The 19,817-nt window shown below is 40.1% G+C and overlaps 1 protein-coding gene across 1 annotated transcript in view; it reads right to left on the bottom strand.

Annotated features, from left to right (window-relative positions):
• Window positions 1-298: 298 nt before the first annotated feature.
• The window catches only part of LIPM (lipase family member M), a 25,956-nt gene continuing 6,437 nt past the window's right edge, over window positions 299-19,817 (bottom strand). Inside the window, exons 3-9 of the mRNA XM_066348793.1 lie at window positions 16,420-16,618; window positions 15,093-15,202; window positions 9,924-10,060; window positions 9,638-9,784; window positions 7,865-7,936; window positions 6,446-6,517; window positions 299-1,467 (exon numbers count right to left, since the gene is read on the bottom strand). Coding sequence (XP_066204890.1) covers window positions 1,198-1,467; window positions 6,446-6,517; window positions 7,865-7,936; window positions 9,638-9,784; window positions 9,924-10,060; window positions 15,093-15,202; window positions 16,420-16,618 — 1,007 coding nt within the window. The 3' untranslated portion in view covers window positions 299-1,197. The remainder of the gene's footprint in view (window positions 1,468-6,445; window positions 6,518-7,864; window positions 7,937-9,637; window positions 9,785-9,923; window positions 10,061-15,092; window positions 15,203-16,419; window positions 16,619-19,817) is intronic.

A 19,817-nucleotide genomic window follows, 5' to 3' on the forward strand; every position in this document is an offset into this window, starting at 1 on the left:
TGCTCACATCACCCTAGAAACTAGAATTAAACAATTATCTTCGACCTTTTCAAAGGATATATCTATTTTACAAACTCAGATGTCATACCTTGAACATGCTGTAGATTCTTTAGCAGAGGAAGCTCTTCAAAACAGGAGAGGGCTAAATTTACTCTTCTTAAAACAAGGAGGATTATATGCTGCTCTAGGAGAAGCTTGTTGCTTTTATGCTAACCATTCAGGAATAATTAGAGAAAGTATCCAAGTTTTAAGAAAAAGGCTCCAAGATAGGGAAAAGGAATTACAACAAGACAATAACTGGTATCAAAATCTTTTTAATTGGTCCCCTTGGTTAACAACCTTACTTACTGCATTAGCTGGGCCAGTTTTAATACTGCTACTCGTCCTCACCTGTGGACCAATCATTGTTAATCGTTTAGTAGCATTTGTTCGAGAAAGAATAGATACTGTAAGACTTATGGTCTCAGCTCAGCCCTACCAGATTATACCCAGTTTGGATGAGCATACCAAAGTTCAATGATTTGAACTAGTAAGAAGAAAACGGGGGAATGTGACATCTTAGGACGAGCGGTGCAGGCCACCAGCTATGAAAACTGAGTACATCCAGTACATGGCTGGAGGAAAAAAGATAACCATTAGAAATGTAGCAATATTTTTCACTGAACTCTATGTACCCAGCAGCAAGGAAGCTCTACCCTAGAGACTTAGCTAAAAACAAAGTCAGCTAATCGCACCTCTTCTGCCCTTGTAAACGTTGCTTGCTTGCTCAGCCTATATAGCCACCCTATAAAAAGGAGCCATTTTAGAAGCTCGGGGCTACAGTGTTCCCTTGCGTGGGTTGCCTGCAGTCCCTGCGCGAGTTTGCAGTAAAATTTATAAAATTCACTTTGGGTTTGCTGTGGTCTGTCTCCTGGGATGTAACAAAACCTACACTTCAAGATGGTAGAATATATAATAGCACATGAAACATATATTCAGCCAATGAGTAGTTAATCGAACTAAAAAAATTAATATCAGTTTTAGTGCTAAATGCAGGAAATCTGAAGGAATATATAAGTCTCTGCTCTCTCTTCTCCCCACCCCCCTTCTACTGATATGATAGTTTTCCAATTCTGGAAATTCTTAAAATCCTCTGTTAATGGACCCCATTCCCATCGTCCACAAGGTTTTTCTTAAGACTTGTCAGTATCAGATGCTTCACAATCTGACCTCACACATTCCCTGGGAAAGGCTGGTCTCTTCCAGCTTCATCAGATGTATGATTTCATTGTATAGACGATGAGCAGCATCCAAACCCCAGATGAAGTCCACGTGTGCCCATTCAGGGATGTTCTTATGGTAGATCAGGTTGTTCATTTCAGAGAGCAGTGTTTTCACATCATCTGGATTTGAAAGCCAGTCCTGACCTCCAGTCCACATTGCTGTAGGGACTGTCATGTCTTTAACTTTGTACCTTACAGGAGTTGGCTAGAAAAAAGGAATAGGTGTTACCTGTACATCACATTTGGACTTCTAGGCTCATAATTTACTATCAAATAAACATACTAAATATGTCATGTATTGTGATGAAAATGCATGGACCTTAGAGCTAAACAGCTCTGCATTTAGTTTCTATCCCAGCACCTATTTCAAGGTAAAATTACTTAATTTTACTGAACCTCAGTTTCTTAAACTGTGAAATGGGGATATCTATAACCACTAGGTTAAATGAGAAAACATGTAAATTGTCTAGCACTTTAAGCATTGATTTTCAATTAATCTTATTAATAAATTTTTACACATAAATTACCTTTAAAAGATAATTTAACAAACACTTCATGAGGCCAGAGTTGGAGATAGTTTACAGAGAAAGGCAAGAGAATGGGACCTACTGAGAAGGCCTCTGCTCTGGGTCTTCACAGAGATTTTCTGTAACAGAAACCCTTGAAGCAGGCCCAGCTTGACTGTCTCCAAAAACATGGAGAAGCCAATGGCACTGGAACTCAGGGTAGTTTGAACCAAAGGAAGGTATATATTAGATCCCTGCTCTACATCGCTCCCTAGTGGGCTTGCTGGGTGGATCCTGGTTGGGGTGCGTTCAGGAGTCTGTTTCTCTGCCTCCTCTCCTCTCACAGAATTTGGAAAAAAGAAAAGAAAGAAAAGATCTCTGCTGTAGTCTCCTATTACCCAAAGTAGAGTGTCTATGATTCACACAATAAACTAGATATTCCATAGAGACATAAGACTACCTCAGAAAGCCAAACTTTTCTAACCAAAAACTCTTGAGAACTTACTCAAGCAGTGCTACAAAATCAGACTGGCTGGCTGAGTCCTTGAGGTTAATTAGCACCCAGAACTTTCCACAGAAATGTTGAGGTCCATTTCTTTTCATTAAAAAAAATATATTGGTTGATTTTAGCAAGAGAGGAAGGAGGAGAGAGAGAAGAAAAAAGAGCTCAAAAGTCACTGACTTGAGCCTCAGGTCGCTGGCTTGAACAAGGGGACACTGGCTTGGTTGGAGCCCCCAAGTCAAGGCACATATGAGAAGCAATCAATGAACAACTAAAGTACTGCAACTAAGAGTTAATGCTTCTCATCTCTCTTCTTTCCTGTCATATGTCTGTATCTCTTGCTACAAGCAAACAAACAAACAAAACCCCCAAAACAAAAAACAAACAAAAAAAAACTGGTGAATTCTGTTGTCCACATAAGAAACAAACCAAAAAAAATAAGGTGTCTTTTGTTATGTTAACAAAGTGACTTGGAACCAGAAGGAGGATCCTAGCTAGTGGAGACAAGCGATTAAAGTATTGGGACTTTCTATTCCACATCTCCACATCGCTCAGGAAGAGAGAGGGGCTGAAGATCAGATTCAGTCACCAATGGCTAATGTTTTAATCAATCATACCTGTGTCATGAAACCTCCGTAAAATCCCAGAACGGACAAGGTGTAGAGAGCTTCCAGGCCGGTGAACAAATGGAAATGTGGGGCAAACTGGGCACTAGCAGAGGGCCTGGAAGCTCTGTGCGGTTTATGCATCTCTTCCATCAGGCCTTTTATCATAAACTGTTGATCTAGTTAAGTGAAATGTTTCTCTGAGGTCTGTGAGCCAATCTAGCAAATTAATGGAGCTAGAGGAAGTTGTCATGGGAACCTCTGATTTATAGCCAGTTGGTCAAAAATCCAGGTAACAACTTAGATTTTTGATGGGCATCTTAAGTGGGAAGGGGGCAGCCTTGTGGGACTGAGCTCTTAATCTGTAGGATCTGATGTTATTGTTAGAGTAGGCAGTTAATTAGGTATTAACAAAAGAGAAGGGAGTTAACGGAAAGAGACATCTGATTAAGCCTGATTTCAGTTACTCCAGGGAGTAACCGGCATTGTTCAGCCAAATAGAATGAAAACACCCGACTATGAAGGAAAGACAGCTTTTGAGTCACTCTGGGAGCCCACCCAACAAACTGGAAAGGGGATAAAATCACAAGGAAATTCTTTTTACTAAGCGCATGTGCAGTAAAAGCCAAATGACGAAGCAAAATTATGAGGCATGCGCAGTAGGGGCCAAAACAGCAACATAAAAGGGGGAGGGGTCTACTGTGGGAAAAACCTGGGAAAAGAGATTGGATAAGGGGGCGGGGACCGCGGGGCACAAACACAAGCCAGGGAAAAGCCAGGAAAAAGCCAGGAAAGAGATCCGATAGCTTGAAAGAAAGACTGCTCTTTCCCAACCCAAGGAAATAAAAGAAAACCTGACAAAGAACCCGGCACACTCCCTCCTCAGAGCGCACCTGTGCCCGTCCTTCTCTCAAGTACATACTTTTTGCCTTTTTTTTCTCCTAAACTCTGAAGGTTCCCAGAGATTTGCAACCCGGGGAGCGATCAGCAGCAGAAGACTCTTATTCTGCCTCTGTAACTTCTTTTTCTGAGTCCACGTAGCTGCCCTATATATAGCCTGCTGCACTCCGCCTTTCCGAGAGTGCACTATCTCCTTTCGCTCTTATAAATCTTGCCACTGTGGCTTATAACTCCTATGCGAGTGTCCCTGAAATTCTTTTCCTGCAGCACTGCAAAAATCTGTTTCGACGTGTTGTGGCAGACCTGCCTCAGTCCGGGTCCTCTTGGGATAACACTATCTCAGAATTGAGTTAAATTGTAGGACACCCAGCTGGTGTTCAGGGAATTGCTTGTTGGTGTGCCACACACACATCAGCATTTGATGATCAGAACCACCTTTTATAGCCTTAGATATGAAAAATTGGACTATTCTATGGAGTCTGTAATATTTTCTCATTTTACAAATGAAAAAACTAAAAACTAAGTTCAAGTTTAGCACGAAGGTTCTGTGATTCTCTGACACCTTTTGTTTGTGTTTTGTTTTTGTGTTTTTGAATCCTTTCCACCACCAGACCATTTTCTGGTGCTTACTTTGCACAAGTGACTTTTTCTGGAACTCAAGACATTAAATGTTGAAAAATTAAAACTACCTTGGAACCAGAATGCTTTCTCTAAAGACATATTTTAGGCAAGAATGAAGATGGATCTAAAAAATGGAGCAGACACTTTAACATTTCTCTCTCTCTCTCTCTCTCTCTCTCTCTCTCTCTCTCTCTCTCTATATATATATATATATATATATATATATATATATATATATATATATTTGAGGAGGAAAACAGACAAGGACAGACAGGAAGAGAGAGAGATGAGGAGCATCAATTCATAGTTGTGACACCTTAGTTGTTCATTGATTGCTTTCTCATATGTGCCTTGACTGGGGGGCTCCAGCCAACCCAATGAGCCTTTGCTCAAGCCAGTGACTTTTGGGCTTATGCCAGCAACCATGGGGTTATGTCTATGATCCCATGCTCAAGATGTAGACCCGGTGCTCAAGCTAGATGAGTCTGCACTCTAGCCGGTGACTTCAGGGTTTTGAACCTAGGTCCTCAGCATCCCAGGTTGGCGCTCTATCCACTTCACCACCTAGTCAGGCAGCAGATACCTTTGAAGGAGAGTTTGCTATTCATGGGAACTACACAGTCTTTCCAATGTCCTAACTTTTTATATCTAGGTTGATGTTCAGAAATGTATGTTAAGTATGGTATGAAACTCTCAAAGGTTTGCCTGTGTCTATTTAGCTCCCTCCAGTTTTAAGTTTGTATGGTCAATGTTTGTTTACATTTACACACAAGCTAACTAACAATCTTCAGTGAAGATTTTATGCTCAGAAGGGCATAGTATCCATTTCTGATTCTACACCAACATTTACTTTAATTTTATTCTCTAGCATTGACAATACATATTTTTAGATAATGTGATAACATTACAATTTTTTTTTTTTACTTGCAAATTACAGAATCATTATAAATGTGACCAGAAAGAACTTTTTTTCTTCTTCTTCTTTTCCAAGTGGGAAGAGAGGAGATTATAGAGGCCCTAAACAGGAATTTAAAACAGGGACAAAGTTCAGTGCCCTTAGGCAATGGCCACAGCGGCTTTACTGAAAAAAGTACTGAACAAAGTTCTGTGCTGAACGCAGCACAATAGGGATGGAATTAGCAATTCTGATTAACTAATAGTTATATTTTTTTTGGTTGTAATAACAACTTTTAAGATCTACTTTCAGCCTGACCAGGCGGTGGCGCAGTGGATAGAGCGTTGGACTGGGATGTGGAGGACCCAGGTTCGAGGCCCCGAGGTCGCCAGCTTGAGCGCGGGCTCATCTGGTTTGAGCAAGGCTCAAGGTCATTTGCTCGAGCAAGGGGTCACTCGGTCTGCTGTAGCCCCCTCGGTCAAAGCACATATGAGAAAGCAATCAATGAACAACTAAGGAGCCACAACAAAGAATTGATGTTTCTCATCTCTCCGTTCCTGTCTGTCTGTCCCTATCTGTCCCTCTCTCTGGCTCTCTCTATCTCTGCCACAAAAAAAAAAAAAAATCTACTTTCAGCAACTTTCAAGTCTACAATACCGTACTATTAGCTTTGGTCACCACGCTGTACATTATATCTCATGAGTAATTTATAACTGAGGTTTGTACCTTTTGACCCCCTTCAGCCATTCCTCCCCTCACTTCCTTCACCTGTCTCTGGCAACCACAGATTATGCTTTTGGTATTGTGCCATAAAAACAAGCTCACCCTGCCACCCTCATTGATGGTGTTTGTTTTTTGATCCCAAAACAGGATTCTTCTGGTAGTAGCAACCACAAACCATGCTCTTCCCTCACTAAACCTATCTCATCTTGCTCCTGAGAACTCCAAGTGCCTCCTTCATGAAGCAACCTTTCAATAAAGTTCTACTCTATTATAAAAGCAGCTAAGCCGTGAAGTTTCTTGTTTTCAAGTGGAGTTAAACTCGAACTGTTATTTCCTGCTCACCTTCTCGTATTTTATTCCCATCTCTAAGATAAACTGTCATTAGAACTTCCCTCTCATGCACTTTAAAAGGGTTGGATTGATTTTCTTACCTGATTACCTTTCTCCAGATTTTTGGTCTCACTTCCCCAGTCAAATGCCCGGAGTTCCCCAGAATTCGCTGCCTAAAAGGAAATAAAAATTTACGTGCATTCACATATATCACTGGATAAGAGTGGGAGGAGGGGTGGACATGTGCTACCATGTCTGTCATTGTGGGGGAAGCAGAGAGCAAAGGCTGAGGCTATGCTTCCACTCAGTGTTAGGTTAATCTTCGGGGAAATACAGGACGATGCTCTAACCAACTGAACTATCCAGTCAGGGCCAGAATTCTCTAGTTTTAATTATAAAATCTCTCTCTCTTTTTCTCTCTCTCTCTCTCTCTCTCACACACACACACACACACACACACACAACAATGACCTTGCTAGAACAATTTTATTAAACAATAAATTGCTAGAAAAACAGATAGGACCAATATTTATGATTTATAAATGTCTTCACTATTCTTACAACTCTTTGCTTGAATTAAGAGCCCCCATTTTTTAAAACAAAGTGATATTTTTAGATGAGAATCCAAGGTTAGTTATGCTCTAGCTCTGGCCTTATATCCATCCTTAGTCTACAGTCAGGGTCACTCTACAGTATCATCTAGACTGGGCAATATTATTAGGTTCAGTGTTTCTTCACTTGTGAAAGAGTAATTAGCATTCACGTTGTCTTTGAATCATTCTGAATGTCTTACTTCAGATCTACCTTCTTTAGTTTATGTGACTGGTAATCAAGACCTTCGCTCCAGTGTTGCAGATAGAGTCTTTCCCTCCTGGAAAACCTCTTTGGGTAACTGGGTGTCTTGGCATTTTTGTTACTACTTTACCATGCTGCTGAAGGAGCCAAAAATTATATTTTCTAGTCTCATCCTGAAGTGGCTAAAGACAGAGAAAGGTCTCATTGGGACCATCTGAATTCACACTTTTACAGTCCATACCTGTGGGCCAATCCTTTCCTCCCATCTCCTAAAAAGTTTCAATGTTCTAGATCAGTGGTCCCCAACCCCCGGGCCGCGGACCGGTACCAGTCTGTGGGCCATTTGGTACCAGTCCGCAGAGAAAGAATAAATAACTTACATTATTTCCGTTTTATTTATATTTAAGTCTGAACGATGTTTTATTTTTAAAAAATGACCAGATTTCCTCTGTTACATTCATCTAAGACTCACTCTTGATGCTTGTCTCGGTCATGTGATACATTTATCCGTCCCACCCTAAAGGCCGGTCCATGAAAATATTTTCTGACATTAAACCGGTCCGTGGCCCAAAAAAGGTTGGCGACCACTGTTCTAGATCACATTTCAAATGGCAATAAATGTAAAATAACTAACCCCTAGGCTGTCAAAAGGACATTCTCGGACTATTCCAGACAAAATGCACAAAGACACTTACTTAGGAGAACTACAAATTCAACATTCCTACCTGGCTCCAGTGTAGGATATTTTGCACGGAGGTTCCAGCAGGAGAATGAGCGACATATACGTTTGCTCGGCTCTGTAACAAAGCATGAGTGATTTGTGGGACATGGGAAAACTCACAAGACATTCACCTTGTCAACATCAAAGCTCCAGGTGTCAGACTAAGAAATGGGAACATCATTAAATTATCAGCAGTTATCTATGAAACAGTTATATACATGCACAGAAATAAAAACACCACTAAATGCACTCGTGGGCACTTATGTTATTCATCTGAGGATAGTTTCTTATTAGATATCTGATATCTTCTCTTTAATCTTTGTTTCAGTAATTAAGGATGAGGCCTCTAGAATTGGCTCTGCCATTTAATTTTAAGGTGGATTTGGGAGTTATTTAACCCACTTAATCTCAGAGTACTACCCTGTGTAGTGGGAATATTGATAATATCTGTCCCATAGAATTGTTACAGAGAACAACTTAGCCTGGCACATAATACATGCTTATTAAATGATAGCTATTAATCATATTATTTTTAAAAAGAAGAGAAAGAGTATTCAGGAGTTAGAGATGTGTTCTTAAGGCTGCTAGGAACGCTGCAGGCAGAGTGCCCTCTACTGCTGGGCCCCTTCGGGCGAGGGCCTCAGGTGTCGAGAGCTGTCTTGCCCAACGGATCACCTAACATTGGCATCATCCTCATTAAGTGGCTGGTTGGTGTGGTATAAAATTCAGCTCTCTCACCCTAACTTGGTATACCTCTGAAGGGTCATCTCATTTTTACAATCCCTGTCAGAGCAACTGAGGTTCCCATTAAGACTACATTACAGGCCCTGGCCGGTTGGCTCAGCGGTAGAGCGTCGGCCTAGCGTGCGGAGGACCCAGGTTCAATTCCCAGCCAGGGCACACAGGAGAAGCGCCCATTTGCTTCTCCACCCCTCCGCCGCACTTTCCTCTCTGTCTCTCTCTTCCCCTCCCGCAGCCAAGGCTCCATTGGAGCAAAGATGGCCCGGGCGCTGGGGATGGCTCTGTGGCCTCTGCCCCAGGCGCTAGAGTGGCTCTGGTCGCAATATGGCGACGCCCAGGATGGGCAGAGCATCGCCCCCTGGTGGGCAGAGCGTCGCCCCATGGTGGGCGTGCCGGGTGGATCCCGGTCGGGCACATGCGGGAGTCTGTCTGACTGTCTCTCCCCGTTTCCAGCTTCAGAAAAATGAAAAAAAAAAAAAAAAAAAGAAAAAAAGACTACATTACAGCTTTTTTTTTCTATCTACCCAATCCTATTTCATTACCAAGAACATAACCCCAAACCACTTTGCCCATCATCTCCATCTCAGAATATGCTTCCTGGGAAGCCACACTGTGACACCCACCAACTGGCAGCTATACCAAAGCCAAATTGTAGCTCCCAGACATCCTATCCAAAAACTTAAACTACAAACTGAAAGGACCCAAGTAGAAAGAAGAGGTGGATGATGCATGGTGCTTCTCTCTCTTGACTCCTGGATTCCAATCACTTTTTTTTATCTGCTAATTCACTGTGTAAAGCTGCTTTCATAGTTCTTCTATCTTATAATCTGTGATGTTAATATCTAGCAATACTTTTATGCTAACCTGACTTCAACCCATGTGAAAGCATCTTTTGCTTAGTTGTATAATTTGGAGAAAATTGAATTACTAAGATTACATTTCTCTAAGTCTTTATTGGCAATAGCTCTCAAGGAGTGAGACTCATAACTCTTAGCTTTGCTTTGGAAAACTGAGAATTGACTAGGGGCCCACTTACCATGTTCATGTTTTGTGTGTTAAATCCTCCCAGCAGTAAAATGATATTGCTACAAATCTGATCAATAATCATCTGGCCACAAAGGTAAATATAAAACTGGCGGAGAAACCTGGTCTGGTACAGAAATTCTTTCCTGCCAAACAATCCCTGTAAGAATATGAAATAAAACAGTAGTCATTACGTTATAGTCAAAAAGAAGTGGCTCTAATTCAAAAATGTCGGTCTTACCTTATTGGGCTGGAAGACTCTTGTACATAGACAAGGAGTTTTCAGAGGAGGCACATACCTTTATCATCATATCCGGCAGCAACAAGAATTTGGTCCCAGGGCTTTTTGCATATTTAATAGTAGCTATGGGTGCTAAGGCAAAATACATTTTTATTTTCTGAGCCAGCTCTGGCATGGTGGAAAATGCAATAAAACCTGCAAGAGAAGAAATATATCTGTGTGGGTATTGACTATCCTAGAACTTATAAAATGCTTATTTTACTTTTGTCAAGATATTTCAGTAATTACTTGTGATTAGGTCTTAACTCTCCCATGAGATTATAAATTCTTTGAGAGTGAAAAACAACAGTGTTAAAAACTCTTCTATGTTCCCTCTGATGTTTAGCTAATTGGATATCTAGTAGTAGGTTCTCATTGAATTAAATTATTGAGTCCAATAATGCAGACTTTGAGAATATATATATGGGATGTAGTTTATGCTAAACACTTTGCTGATGATTTTTATGGTTCTTACTTCATTTAAGTTGCAAATTTTTATGAGGTATTTTTAATAAATAGTGAAAAGAAGTGAGAATTATAGAAATCGTCTTGTTTATTGATAGCTATCATGTTCTATAACATAATGAGTAAAACAGTTTTGCTGTTTTGTGTTTTTTTTTGTATTTTTGTATTTTTCTGAAGTTAGAAGCGGAGAGGCAGTCAGACAGACTCCCACATGTGGCTGACTGGGATCCACTCGGCATGCACATCAAGGGGCAATGCTCTGCCCATCTGGGGCGCAGCTCTGTTGCGATCAGAGCCATTCTAGTGCCTGAGGTGGAGGCCATGGAGCCATCCTCAGCACTGGGGCAAACTTTGCCCCCAGTGGAGCCTTGGCTGCGGGAGGGGAAGAGAGAGATAGAGAGAAAGGAGAAGTGGAAGGATGGCGAAGCAGATGGGTACTTCTCCTGTATGCTCTGACGGGGAATCAAACCCGGGACTTCCACACACTGGGCTGATGCTCTACCACTGAGCCAACTGGCCAGGGCTTGCTGGTTTTCTCTGATCCTCAATTTTTCTGGAATCCAAACTTTAATGTAATGTAGTCAAGTTGTCTAGTGAACTGGATTCCAACTCTTATTTTTGCCATCAACTTTGTGTGGGATGCTAGTTAGGTTTGTCTGTACCTCAGTTCCTGTAGCTGTAAAACAGAGAAATTTCCCATGTTACACTCTACGGGGATAATCTCTGTGGAGCCTCTGGGAGAAAAGGGCTATTGTATAATGAATGGTCATTATATTTGAAATACTCTGTGTCTACTTCAAAAAAGCCTGTACACTCTCTGTGTAGGCTGATGTTTTGCCGGTTGAGATGAGGGAGGTTGGGTAGAAAAAACCCCTGCAATCACGTGAGTCTATCTAGTTCCCAGAAGGTGAGCATTAAGAAAGACTGATTCTTTTCTCTTCATGTGATTAGGCTTTCCAGCCACATGCAAAGGCAGGCAGAAGAGTAACCTGGCATTAATTCTTGCTCTCTCAACTGTATCATCAGTAGGACTGGGTTGAAAATACTTTAAAATACATCACTAGATTCCAATGCAATTGTGACAATATAGAACTCCCCTCAAATGTCAAGATCTGAGAACTTCCTCATCAATACTTCTCTTTATGTAAAGCAAGTTTGAGCTCTTCTACTAATAGCTGCATGGCTGACTAATAGAGCAATCCTAAGCTTTTTTGCCACCTCCTGCTTCTCAGAGTAACATTTAGCCTCATCATTGGCACCTTTATCTGCATGTCAAGTTGAACAATTGGAATATAGAGAAAAAACAATTTTTTTTTAATTAAGTAAGAGATAGGTAGGCAGGTAGGCAGGGAGACAGAGAGACAGACTCCCGCATGCACCCCAACTGGGATCCACCTGGCAAGTCCCCTACAGGGTGATGCTCTACCCATATGGGGCAGCTGCTCTGTTGCTCAGCAACCAAGCCATTTCAGTGCCTAAGGCAAGGCCATGGAGCCATCCTCAGTGCCTGGGGCCGGCTTGCTTGAACCATTCAAACCACGACTGAGGGAGGGGAAGAGAGAGAGAGAGAGAGAGAGAGAGAGAAGGAAGAGAGGGGTGGAGAAGCAAATGGTTACTTCTTCCTGTGTTTTTATGAGGTATTTTTAATAAATAGTGAAAAGAAGTGAGAATTATAGAAATTGTCTTGTTTATTGATAGCTATAATGTTCTGTAACATAATGAGTAAAACAGAGTTTTGCTGGGGTTTTTTTTGTATTTTTGTATTTTTCTGAAGTTAGAAGCGGAGAGGCAGTCAGACAGACTCCCACATGCGGCTGACTGGGATCCACTCAGCATGCACATCAAGGGGCAATGCTCTGCCCATCTGGGGCGCAGCTCTGTTGCGACCAGAGCCATTCTAGCACCTGAGGTGGAGGCCATGGAGCCATCCTCAGTGCTGGGGCAAACTTTGCTAAATGATGAGGCTAAGTGTTACTCTGAGAAGCAGGAGGTGGCAAAAAAGCTTAGGATTACTCTATTAGTCAGCCATGCTGCTATTAGTAGAAGAGCTCAAACTTGCTTTACATAAAACTGACTGGGAATTGAAGCTGGGACTTCCACACACTGAGCTGATGCTCTACGGCTGAGCCATTTGGCCAGGGCCAGAAAAAACAATTTTAAGACTTTTGGAAATCAGAGTAGGAGCAAGCATAATACTAACTTTCTTTCTATGAAATGAATGATGAAAATAACATCACTAGCATTAGTAAACATTGAAAAATCCAGAAAGGAAAATGTGAAAATCAGTCTCTTTTTGTTCACTAAAAATTAACCAACTGCCTGACCTGTGGTGGCGCAGTGGATAAAGCATTCACTCTGGGGTCGCTGCTTTGAAACCCTGGGCTTGCCTGGTCAAGGCACATATGGGAGTTGATGCTTCCTGCTCTTTTCCCCCTTCTCTCTCTCCTCTCCAAAATGAATAAATAATAATAATAATAAATGAATAAACTGAACTTGTGCCAAGTTCCTGTGAGTGCTCATCTGTCTTCTTAAAGTTCCTTACCCTGACCCTCAACTTGTGGTTTGACTCAGGGTGAATGAAGGTAAAGAGTTCTTCTCAGCTTCCTCTAGAGAGCCTTCTCCTCGGGGCACACACTGTGGCTCTCCTGAGCTTCCTTCCTCCTAATCTAAGCCACGTACATTTGCCCTGTTGACTTCGGTCTGATAAAGGGCCAGGATAACCAGCCTCCACTCTCATCTTCCCAGGTAGGTCATCTGTATCCTCTGGGGCGGTAAGTTAAGTTTTCTCACAAATACATCAAAAACAAAAGGACACCAGCACGTAATTATAGACATTGGCATTAGAGGGGAAAAAAGTAAACTGCCCCTTCAGTTCTATGCAGTGGTGGGAGTCAGCCAGTTTGCACTGGTTCAGCAGAACCAACACCTAACGTTTTGTTGAATTCGGCGAACCTGTTATTAAAATGGCACTTGTAATCAGGGTTCTTTCTAAGATGGGCACCTGGGCAGCTGCTCAATGTGGAAATCCCAAATTTACATTTCTTTCTTTCTTTCTTTCTTTCTTTCTTTCTTTCTTTCTTTCTTTCTTTCTTTCTTTCTTTCTTTCTTTCTTTCTTTCTTTCTTTCTTTTCTGTGACAGAGATAGAGAGAGGGACAGATAGGGACACACAGACAGGAAGAGAGAGAGAGATGAAAAGCATTAATTCTTTGTTGCGGCACCTTAGTTGTGCATTAATTGCTTTCCCATATGTGCCTTGACCAGGGTGCTACAGCAGACCAAATGACTCCTTGCTCAAACCAGCGACCTTGGGCTCAAACTGGTAAGCCTTGCTCAAACGAGATGAGCCTGTGCTCAAACTGGAGACCCTGGGGTTTCGAACCTGGGTCCTCCTTGTCCCAGTCCAATGCTCTATCCACTGTGCCACCGCCTGGTCAGGCTACATTCCTTACTCTTTTTTAATGTTCATCTGCACAGCAGCATATTCTAAGTTCCCGTACTAATGTTCACTCCATCCACAGTGAAAAAAACTGGACGGAACTAAGCTTGTAATATTTATTTACTCATTTTATAAAACTCATTATACCTTTGATGAAATACTACATTTTAATTTTCTCATGTTTGTTACTTCAGTAAACAAACATGTAAAGTAAAGAGAAAAAGCGCCAAACTACCACAGGGTGACAAGCTGTCATTAGAAATATCTTAACTGCATTATTCCATACGTAGGTGGGACATAAAAGTGAGACTAAGAGACATTGATAAGAGTGTGGTGGTTACGGGGGCAGGAGGGAGAGGCAGAGGGAAAGGGGGAGGGGGAGGGGCACAAAGAAAACTAGATAGAAGGTGACAGAGGACAATCTGACTTTGGGTGATGAGTATGCAACATAATTGAACAACAAGATAACCTGGACATGTTATCTTTGAATATATGTATCCTGATTTATAGATGTTGCCCCATTAAAAAAATAAAATTATTAAAAAAAAGAAATATCTTAAATAACAGTTTTATTGTTTTTTGTCAGGTATTATTTGATTTTTTTATTAATATTTTAAAACTCTTCTAACATAATCTAGTTTTGTGTACTTCTTTTATTGTTCTTATTTAAGTATTAAATATGTGAAATAATAAACTACCTTTTGTTATATCATTTTTTAAATATATACTTAAAACAGTCATTTGGGCGGAGAACCGGTTGTTAAGTAATTTGAATCCCACCACTGGTTCTATGCCTAGTGTTCATTGATTGCCCATTATGTGACAGACACTGAACTCAGTGCTTCATTTGTTCAATGGGTTTATTGAGTGCATACTATGTGCCAGAAACTGCTTTCGCACAGCTGTATTTTAGACAAAATCCCTGACATCTAATGGATCATATTGAATAGTCCATCACCTCTAATACCCCTCAGAGGGAGCTATTATCCCCATTTTATAGATGAGGAAACTGAGGCCAGAGGGGTTAAAAAACTTGCTCAGTGACATTTACTTAAGAGGTGATAGAGCTAGTATTTGAATACATATCTGTGTGACTCCAGAGCCTTTGCTCTACCTCCCATACTAGAAGCCTCCCTCAATTCCACATCTATTTCCTGTAGCTCTTAGAGTCACTGAAGAGGACAAGGCCAGAGAGTAAAGTGTGAGATGAGTGCTCCCAGTCATAGCTGTACACCAGATGCTCACATTTCTTCTAAGTATACAAACCTGCTTTCCTTTGAACCTACCCATAGTGGTGCCCTGTGAATAGCCGACATAATAGATCTTTTCCTGGCCCGTTTTCTGCAAAATAAAGTTTATGACTGCAGGAAGGTCAAACCTAGCCATCTCATCATAACTACAAGGGGAAAAGACAAAGTTATATGAACAATTATAATCAGAAACAAATAAAAACAGCCCCTGGGGCTTACAAACCCTTCAGTTGTTTTTCTCCTGTGCCCCTCACAACACTCAGAATAAACTTGCTTCACACCTGTGATGCATGGGTGCCTCTGGAGTCACAGGTTGTTAACAAATCGCTATTTTCTGCAGATGTTATAGAGCAGGGGTCCCCATACTACGGCCCACAGGCTGCATGCGGCCCTGAGGCCATTTATCTGGCCCCCGCCATACTTCCGGAAAGGGCACCTCTTTCATTGGTGCTCAGTGAGAGGAGCACATTGACCGTCTCATTAGCCAAAAGCAGGCCCATAGTTCCCATTGAAATACTAGTCAGTTTGTTGATTTAAATTTACTTGTTCTTTATTTTAAATACTGTGTTTGTTCCCGTTTTGTTTTTTTACTTTAAAATAAGGTATGTGCAGTGTGCATAGGGATTTGTTCATAGTTTTTTTTATAATTTGGTCCTCCAATGGTCTGAGGGACAGTGAACTGACCCCCTGTGTAAAAAGTTTGGGGACCCCTGTTACAGAGCAATAGTCAGCTTCAGTCAGTATTTACTGAGCATAAAATCCACCTCCTAGTAGAGGTGTCCTGTTATTCTGTTAGTAGAACAGCACAGGGTCAAGCAGATTCATTTATATGAAAGTTATTAAAGATGCTATCAGGTCCTTCTCTGATAAAATGGATAAAGAACAGGTTCAATGTCTATAAATAATTTAAGTAAAAATATTAAAAATCTTTTGTAAAGGGGTGAGAGATGTGTTAGTCGAATTGATAGTCTAAGGCTTAATAGTTTCCTTGTATCTTTCATGTTGTCTGGTCCCATCTCTTCCTGGGGATACTAGTCTTTGTCATAATTCACAGAAGAGTTAGTCCTAGGACATCCATCTCTAAGGAAATGAACATACACTTCTCTGTTCCAGTTTCAAATACCCGACACCACCCATCATTCTTACTCCACTCACCAGATCCAGTTTTCTACTTGGGGAAGTTCATTTTCCCCACTACTTCCCCACAAGAATCACTAGTCAACGAAGACGGTCAGGGGGTATCATATTAGGATACTGATGAACCAACCAAAGTAAATTACCCAAATACTGGAAGCCATATTTTTTTGCCCATTCCTCCAAAGACACATCCATGTCCACCTCCTCTCTCAAGATTTCCATATACCTGAAAGCCCAGAACTCATCTTGGTCTATGGAGAGGGTCTTGTGTTTCCGAGACCAGGTGTTTCCCCGGCTGTTCCCCAGCCACACGTCGAAACCAGCGTCTGCCAGAATGAAGCCCAGGCTGTTGTTGGGCAGGTTGGAAATCCAGTTGCTAGCATCTCCAAGCAGGCCATGCTGCAGCAACACCACTGGCCTGGAGCCTACACAAAAGAGAATTTCAACCGTGGGAAATGTTCTACTTTTCTCATTATCCCTTAATGTGCAAAGGCTTTCAAGTTAGGCAAACCTGTGTTCAATTGTTAATTCAGCAGCTTGCTAATTTGATTAGATCAACCAGTTACTTCACCTTTATATGCCTTGATTTCCTCATCAGAAAAAAAGAATTTTTGTTATGATTAAATAAAATAGTGCACAAGGAGCAGATGAGACAATGCCTAGCACAGAGAAAGGGTCAAACTTCATCTTTTCATTGTTGTTTCTGTGTAATCATTATTACTAGATTTGTCTGGGCACCAGAGAGGATATTGAACTGCCCCAGGAGGTAGTATAATATGATTATAATAATCATAACTATTATATATAAATAAGATTAAAAATAATGCTATGTATTTATGATGTACATATTATATGTTACCATATTGTATAATTTATATGTTATATGTTATATTATACATCATATATTATACATCATATAATAGTTATATATTAATGTTAAAATAGAAATACTATATATAATTATTCACATAACAATTATACACATAAATATGTATTCATATATAAAATATATTATCAATTTTAATATATTAATATATTATATGGTATATAATTATATATCATTTATACTTATTAATATTATAATATTAAAATATACACATATATACCTATACCACATATGAAATGGTTTAATGGTTATGAGTGCTTCATGTCAAAGGGACCCATAGCCAGCTTGAAGGATCTCCCAATGCTTTACTGTACTATGAAAAAATTTGAGCATCAAAGTAAATAATGATAGTAATAAATTGTATCTTATTAAATAAATTAAGAATGTGTGAGTCAATATTGATATCAATAAAAGTAAAGACAGAATTAGCAAAGAGTATAAAGCTCTTGTTTATAATATAAAGCTAATAAAAAGAGAAAGATTGATTATATTACATAATCAGCAATGAAGGCTAAAATTTTTTGAGCTTAGAAAGGAGACAAAGAGACAACCAAATATTGTGTATGATACTGAATTAGATTGTTGACTGGGGGAGCACTATAAATGACTTCAGCATAACTGACAAAATTTGAATATGGATTAGATACTAATATCCATTTGTGTCAGTTGCCTAATTTGGATAAATGTATTGGTGAAGGGGAATCAAGATAAGTTTTCATTCCCTCCAAATAGTCACTTTGGAAAAAGAATTATTTTGTGCTGAATGCATTTGAGTTCCTGAAATTCTTTGCCTAAAAACAGAGCTTCCCAAAACAACTCAATGTTATAAATCCCCTCCTGAAGCAATTCTAATCTTTTTAGGAAAAGAGAAATTAGCCCCACAACTGGACAAACATTGTCACAAACTACCTTATCTGCCATCTATTTCCCCAAAGGCCATATATCTTTCCAAAAAGTCATTTTCTTTTTCATAAGCGCTCTTTCTCCCTCTTCTTTTTCTCTACTAAGTCGGGTATACAGATCCCTCAAATCTAACCACCCTTTTGAGTTACTCATCTCTGAATGCTCCCATGTGTATGTTTGTGGTGTGCTAATAAACTTCTGCTTGTATTTTTCTTGTTAATCTGTCTTTTGTTAGGCTAATTTACAGGGCCCCAGTGAGAGAACCAAAAATGAGTAGGAGAAATGTTAGTTTTTCCTCCCCAATTAAGTAATATTAGGGGTTAATGGACATGATGTCTCAAACTTAATGTCACAGATATTTGAAAAAATGGCGACAGAGAGGAAGTAAACGAGGGCAAAATGTAATTGACAACTGGTAGGTAAATCAGGGTGTATAAGTAGTTCCTTGTACAATTCTTAGAAACTTTCTGTACATTTGAAATTATATTAAAATAAAATTTACAAAAATATCAGTAGGGGATAAAGAAGAATCAAAGGCATTAGAAATTCTAACATGTTAAATAATTAAGATAAACATTATTTTTGACAGTAGTAAGTAATACTGAGAAATTTAAAAAAAATTAAATTTAATATGGTGACATTGATCAATAGGATTATATAGGTTCCAGGTAAACTATTTCAATAAGCATTTGAACTGTTGATTGTGTTGTGTACCCATCACCCAAAGTCAAATCATTTAGCCATCACTGTATATTTGTGACTCTTGACTGCCCCTCCCCTCACCACTATAGAATATTGCATCTTTAAGGGGAGAAAAACAGTATGCTCTGGACTGGACTTAGGAGAATTAGATCAGATCATGAATGTAATGTCCACACCACAGTATTGGTTTAGAGGAAGATTGTAGTAAAGAGAAGCCTTACCGCTGTTGTTATTAGTGCTATAATTTTCAAAGGCAGTTATTCTTTGACTTTCAGTGTCTTAGTTAACAAAACTATGTTAGAACAACCTACCTCACAAGGTTTTGAAGGTTAATTGAAGTACTGTGCATTAAGCATTAGGCATGCCGCCTGACTTCTTATAAGACAGTAGATACTGTAATTCATTGAACTGATTCCATATACTGTCTCCCTATTGACAGAGGCTTTTTTTTTTTACAACAAACTCATCTAGCATCTGGACAATCTTTATGAATTCCATTTGCTTCATTTTATTCCTCTGGGGAGAGAACGTGAGGGATGCCAGTGCAGGACCAGGAGAGTAAGACTGAATTGTTTTAAGTTTTTCCTTTACATCTGGTCATTGAGTTCATCCTCTTATTTCATGGAGGTGATCTCAAAATGATGTGATCAAACCAAGGCAGCTCAAGGCTCTCCTTTGGAACCCTTACGACTTTCCCCATGGCTGGTTCCAGTTTGGCCTTACCTGGCAGTAGTCTGTACTTGTGGTTCACCTAGTGAGAGAACTGGCTTATGAATGATCAGTATCATTTCAGATATCTCCTAGGGTCATAGACTTTATATTCACTTTTAAGAAGCTGTCGTGCCTGTGGTGGTGCAGTGGATAAAGCATCAACCTGGAAATGCTGAGGTCGCCGGTTTGAAACCCTGGGCTTGCCTGGTCAAGGCACATATGGGAGTTGATGCTTCCAGCTCCTCCCTCCCTTCTCTCTCTCTGTCTCTCCTCTCTCTCTCTGTCTCTCTCTCTCTGTCTCTATCTCTCCCTCTCCTTTCTAAAAAAAAAAAAAAAGAATAAATTTAAAAAAAAAATAAATAAATAAAAGAAGCTGTGGTTTTAAAGGATGGTCCAGCCTATTTTCTCTCTTGATGTAAATA

Source organism: Saccopteryx leptura, chromosome 9 (genome assembly GCF_036850995.1).
Source record: "Saccopteryx leptura isolate mSacLep1 chromosome 9, mSacLep1_pri_phased_curated, whole genome shotgun sequence".
Lineage (NCBI taxonomy): Eukaryota > Metazoa > Chordata > Mammalia > Chiroptera > Emballonuridae > Saccopteryx > Saccopteryx leptura.